We start from the raw sequence: 6083 nt of genomic DNA, 5'->3' as shown, positions 1-6083 counted from the left end.
ATGTGTATTTTATGAAGTAAAAGTTGTTAGATCTACTAAAAGCATATAAATCAAGCAAGACACTGCCGTATATGGTAACCTTAATTGATTAACAAAACACGTGCTCATAAATATCCTTTTACCCATAAAATCAATTGTATAGAAAGTTTCAATTTGCTCAAATTAACTTAAACTTTGCACTTAAAGTTGAGGCGCAATTTTCTTTTATAAATGCAGAAACAACTTGTTTGAATAATGTTAAAAAATAAACCTATATAAAGAATCACTGGTTGTAAGAAACGTGAAGCAATCAATATTTGTACAATATCATAAACATATTATTCCAAATGTTCTTTCAATATTTCCTTATTTATAAGGAAGCGCAACATTTTACAAGACCATGTAGATGCAAACGATTGTGTTATCAATGACAAAACGATTGTATATTTCTTTATAGATACAAAAAAAACTTCAGCTATCTTTATTTCATAATGCAGCATCTTTTGCGAGGATTTCTCAATGAAATACTATATGCTAAAAGGTAAAAAATTGACAAAACCAACAAAGAGAAAATAAATACAATAAACAACTCAAGTAAAGCTAAGGAAGCACAATGCGAGGAGCAGAAACAAGGTAAAATAAACATGAATTTCTTAACTGTAAGCTAGCCTATACTGAAAGAAACACAAGGAAAGTATGAGGAAACATAAATTGCACTCATGGTCAAAAGGATTAATCCCAAGAGATCTTGCTGTTCTCAAAGAAGATAAATGACTTATCAGAGGTCACATTACAACTTTCTTTACAAATCTAACGAGGGAATTTTTCTTTGGCGCAGGCTCCTTTTGTAAGTCATTTAATTCATCACATATCAGATAGACAATTGTGTTCTTGACTACCAATTCATGAGCAGAAGTCACACAAATCTCCACCTTGTCTCCTGATTCTAAATTTGATATTATACCTTGCCAATCTATATCATTAAAGGAAATTACCGTTCCATGGTTGTGTATCTGAAATGTGCACTTTGTGTAATTAACAATTAAGACACTTCTAAGGCATACAGGGGCCACAATTTCAGGTGTTGATAAATAAAAAACACACAAAGCCATTCCCTTCAAGTCATGATCTCGAGGCACGGTGAAAAAAACAGAACGACCCTCACCCATGTGGCCGAACCAATAAGGATCATTATCACCTGGGAGAGAAACATCGCGTGACTCATTGCTTGCAAATACCTATATCATGAGATAATCATTTTTGATTAAACAAAAATTAATACTTGGTTAAAACAAATCAGGTTAATAGTTTTGTTGAATGTATATCATCACCATCATTTCTTTAGGGATTCAGAATTCGGTTCTGTTTTTTTCTCTCATAGTTTATATTTCTACGATCATTGGGAATAAAACAATCATGTACCAACTAAAGCAAGAAAGTGGGAATCAATTTGCTAGTACTTAGTACAAGCATCATCACTTGGGTAGTTGGTTATTAAAATCAAATACTTTTGGATGAAGTTGTCTGTCTATAGAAGTGTTGGGTGCTAAAAGTTTAGAATTGTAGTTTATGTCACATACTTTATTAGGATTATTGTGTTCTCTTAATTAATAGATAAAATGACTGTGAAGATAATGAACGAAGGGAAAGCTAGAGAAGAACCTTAGAAATGATATCACTGACAGCATTGAAGAAATCCTTGCATCTTCCAACACCAATCAAAGAATACTTGAAGTGCTGCTGTGAAATTTCTGATTTTGAAATATTTACTCCATATTCGATCAGAATAGTTTCAACAAGCTTAGATAATTGAAACTCGGTGTCACATTGTACCGAAACACTTCGAAGATTTGCGAGGGTGCTAAGCAATGGTGCAAAATCATTCCAACCATTATCCTCAATATCCATGCAAATTGAGTGAATATAAGATAAGGGATTCATTATTGGTGATATCCAAGACCGAATGATAGAAGGAAAAAGATTAAATGAAAATCCCTCACATCCACGTAGAAATATATATCCAATGTTTTTTGAGCTTACAATTGAAATGGGCACTTGTTTCACAGCTGCATTTTCAGCAATTAGAATTATCAAGGACTCCATTTGCACTATATATTTTTCCAATAGGTCGATCTTCGAACAACCAGAGAGAATGAGAGTGTTTAATGATTTTAACTTGTATAACTCTCTTGGGAGATTGCTTAGACTTGTACAGTCCTTCAAATTTAGCAATACAAGATTGTTGAGACATCCAATAGAATGGTGTACTTTACGCAAGCTTGGACAATCTTTGAGAATGAGCTGTTCAAGACGTGGTAGTCCGGAAAAGTCAGGAGTTTCTCTCAAGTACATGGAGTGACTAAGATTAAGGACTCTTAGCGACCTCAAAACCTTTACAAGGATAGTATTTGACAAAATATTAGAGAAGAAAATAAAAAATTGAAACAGTTATAAGTGGAAACAAATAGTATTTTTATTTTAATTAATCTAAGTTTTAAAAGAAAATGACACGTGATAAAAACCTGAGGTTCTTTCCAGACGAATCGGAGAAAACTGTTTTTTAAATCAATCGCTATTGCATCATGCAGATAAATGTCTTTAGGTAGGTTTTCTGAAGAAAACCCATGCAAACTGATCCATCTCAATTTACCAAAATCTCTACTGAGTCTCAGAAGCCTTGATGTGTCTCTTACCATTGAAGGATAACGTTCCAATAACTCTCTTGTGGCTATTAAAAACATTTTCAAAGACAATCTCTGAATGACTTTTGTCTGCTGTGATGAGAAGAGCTAAGAAAAACAAATATATTGCACATGAGAAAGCAAACACTTCCAAAAGAAGTTTCAAAACTATAGATAAAAAATGTTCTTACAGTGTTCTCTAACAGATCATTTTCTGCATCCTGACCAAACCATAGTCGAGCGTTCTTTCCAAGTTCCTTTCCTGAAATTTCACGAATAATTTTTCTTCCCATTTTTTGTAGCAACGGTTGCATTCCTAATTTGTTATTCTTTTTTACTTGTATGAGGTTACGCTCAATGAGAATTCTTATTCCACTATCAGCATCTACTCCACAATCATTTAGAATCTTTGTAACAAAGGTTCTGCCTTTACCAACAAAGAAACAACATACATCAAGGAATAAATCTTTTTCCGTTTGATTAAGTAAACCTTCGTAGCTTATTTTCAATGTCTGTGAAACTTCATGTTGGGGACTTTTGTCTAATTGTAACAATAATCTATTCCATTCTTCTTTCGTCCTTTCATACAAACAACTTCCAATGACTTCAAGAACTAGCGGTAGTCCTCCACAATAAACAACTACTCTTTTTGCAAGGTCATTGTATTCTTCTTTTGGTTTTTCTTCTCTAAATGCATGCCAACTAAGAAGCTCAAGGGACTCATTTGTGCTCAACAGATTCATCCGGAAAATAGAATCAACTTGATGTATCCTTAGTAGGTGTTCTTCTCTTGCTGTAATTAGTATGACAGTTCCTTTAGCGAACCAAACATGACTATCGTATAGGTCTAATAATGGATCGTATTTAGTATTGTCAAGTACGATGAGCAATTTTTTCCCGGAAAGTTTTACCCGAATCATTTTTTTTCCCATCTCAACGCTGCGTATCTCCATCTTTGTGTTTAGGACATCCGAAAGTAGTTGTTCTTGTAAATGAACATGCCCTCTTGTTTGAATAACTTGTGCAATATCTTCAATAAAACTTTTCTGTGTGAATGTACCATGAAGTTGATGGTAGATAGCTTTGGCAAGGGTGGTTTTACCCGATCCTCCCTCTCCCCATATTCCTATTATACAAACTTCCCTGGATTTATTTTTTATAATTTGAATCACATCTTTCACGCAGGATTGTAATCCAACTGGAAATTTAGTAGCAGAGAAGACTGGTAAATTAAGAACGCCCTTAACAATTTTGTCCACAAGTTCAGCATCACTCCTTCAAGTTGAATAGCAATTACAGAAGAAGTCACATATTACCAAAATTATATTCCTAGCCCAAAATATGGTTGATTGATTGAGTGAGTGATTTACCTGTAATTGCTCTCATCCCATCCAAATAAATTTGCTGCTTTGGTGAGTGCGTGGCTCCACCTGGACATGCCATGCTCCAGTTGTTGTCCTGAAAATGTTTTTTGTGCAGTTGCTTTGAATGTTTCTCCAAAATCACCCTTCTGAAAACGTACATCGGATGGCTGAATTTCGTAATATACAGGAAAAACATGTCGGGAATAAGTTTCTTGCCATTTGATGATTTGTTGGAGCTGATGAAGACACCAAGCAGATTGAGAATAGGTTTTGGTGAAAACAACTATTGCTACCCGACACAGATTGAGAATAGGTTGTTGGATGTGCATGTCATTCACTGCATTCTCCTCATGAAGGAAAGTAGTGAGCCCAACAGTAGAGAGAGCATAATCGAGATGAGAAACAAATTTCCTGCGGATGTCTTCTCCTGTGAAGTTGATGAGCACATCGTACTTCCGTGGGAGTTTGGAAGTTGAAGAGGCGAATTCTGTGGGAGGAATTGAAGACGCCATGAAGTGTTAGAAGCGAAAGCTATAATGCAACACAGTGAAAGAGATGATATCTGTACCGACACAAAAGCATTCAAAGTAGATAAAGATAGTAACTTTTTTATATTAGTGGAAGCGCATTATGACTACTACAAAACACTTTTTACTTTACCCATTTAAGAAATTAGACCAACACACCACTTTGAACCACAGACAAAAAATATAATATTAAAATAATAAGTATGAAAACTTTTATAATTATATTCTGTTTTTGTAAATTTACATATTAACTACTTTTTATTGTAAAAGCGTTATAGTATCTCTATTTTTATGTTAAGAATATATCTCTTTAAATTTTAAAAAAATAACAAATGCACATTAACGTATATCTATGGAGGCCATTGTAATATGAAAAAAAAAAAAGAAATTATAAATACAATTTAGAGAGATATATCTATTCCTGAATTTACTTTTAAAATAAAATCGAATCAAAAGAGATGTGTCATCATTCCTTTTATTAAAAACCCAAAGTAATGTAATTTTTCCTCCTATTTGAAATACAAAATTATATGGTACACATAACGTTATTTCAATATCATTTTTTGTTGTAATTATTAAACAAATATTTTATTTTTTTTCATTTATATTTATTATGAATTCTAGTTTTCTGGTCTATATCTCAATTTAAGAATTTAATCAGTTCTTGATTTACTAATTTAATCTGTTTTGGATTTACTAAAGCAATCATACCCTTAGCGGTAAAAAATTGCTTATGATTTTTACATGTGAAGTCAAAGGTTAAGGCTTCTAAATTCTGGTAATGACAATGATTCTTGGATTGAAATAATATGACCAATGGCAAATAACTTTTCAAAGATTTAAAGCCAACCAATATCACCAAAGTTCTGATAGGAATTGTGATTATATTTCGGTCAAAAGTAAGGGAATTGATGCAATAACAAGTTGCTCACTTACAAAGTTCATTTTTGACGTGGTTTTTGTACCCTAAATTCAACAAAATCTATTGAGTGTCGGCCAATTGATGGAAAGGGCTTTCAAAGTTGCTTTTGAAGACAATTTTCGCTTGATTAGAGATACAACGAATAAGAATATTTTTAATGTGAAAATGAAAGGGAAAAGTTTTGCTCTAAATCATCGGAGGAGGAGCGAGCTGTTTTCCCAGCCAAGGAAAACATTACAAAAGTTTGGCACAAGTGGCTTGGGCATTATATATCGCCGCAAGGGATCATAGAAATGAAGTCCAAGAAAATGGCAATTGATTTTCTAGAACTTGACGATCACATACCAACATGTCAACTAAACTAAAGAGGATGAATCCAATAACTACCAATAACTACCGTTGATTACCAACTTGAACAAATACTTATGAAAAGATATTTTTAAGATATTATTTTTTAGTTGCACTTCAAATTTGTAAGGTCATCTGTTTGTCTTTAATTTTTTTATATACACATCTATTTAATTATTTTAGTTTATCTAAAAATTCTAATGTAAAATCAGGATTGTATAAAGGTTGAGACACCCCTAAAGTATATATATATATATATATA

At 32.9% G+C, this 6083-nt stretch overlaps 1 protein-coding gene across 3 annotated transcripts; it reads right to left on the bottom strand.

Annotated features, from left to right (window-relative positions):
- Nucleotides 1-674: 674 nt before the first annotated feature.
- On the bottom strand, nucleotides 675-4536 carry LOC114167222 (disease resistance protein RUN1-like). 3 transcript variants are annotated; one of them, XM_028052237.2, is made up of 5 exons: nucleotides 4031-4536; nucleotides 2852-3935; nucleotides 2502-2768; nucleotides 1642-2370; nucleotides 675-1217 (listed from the first exon to the last, which is right to left on the bottom strand). In XM_028052237.2, the coding sequence occupies exons 1-5, from the start codon at nucleotides 4534-4536 to the stop codon at nucleotides 765-767; spliced, it is 3039 nt and encodes a 1012-aa protein (XP_027908038.1). In that variant the 3' UTR covers nucleotides 675-764. The 3 variants fall into 3 exon arrangements, with proteins under 3 accessions (XP_027908038.1, XP_027908039.1, XP_027908041.1); XM_028052238.2 differs by having other exon boundaries at nucleotides 2673-2768; XM_028052240.2 differs by having other exon boundaries at nucleotides 851-1177.
- Between the last annotated feature and the right edge of the window lie 1547 nt (nucleotides 4537-6083).

Source organism: Vigna unguiculata, chromosome 10 (genome assembly GCF_037176805.1).
Source record: "Vigna unguiculata cultivar grain cowpea cultivar isolate G323 ecotype 2 chromosome 10, ASM3717680v1, whole genome shotgun sequence".
Taxonomy (NCBI): domain Eukaryota; kingdom Viridiplantae; phylum Streptophyta; class Magnoliopsida; order Fabales; family Fabaceae; genus Vigna; species Vigna unguiculata.
Note: the sequence above shows the minus strand (reverse complement) of the source record. Positions and strands in the feature narration are given on the sequence as shown.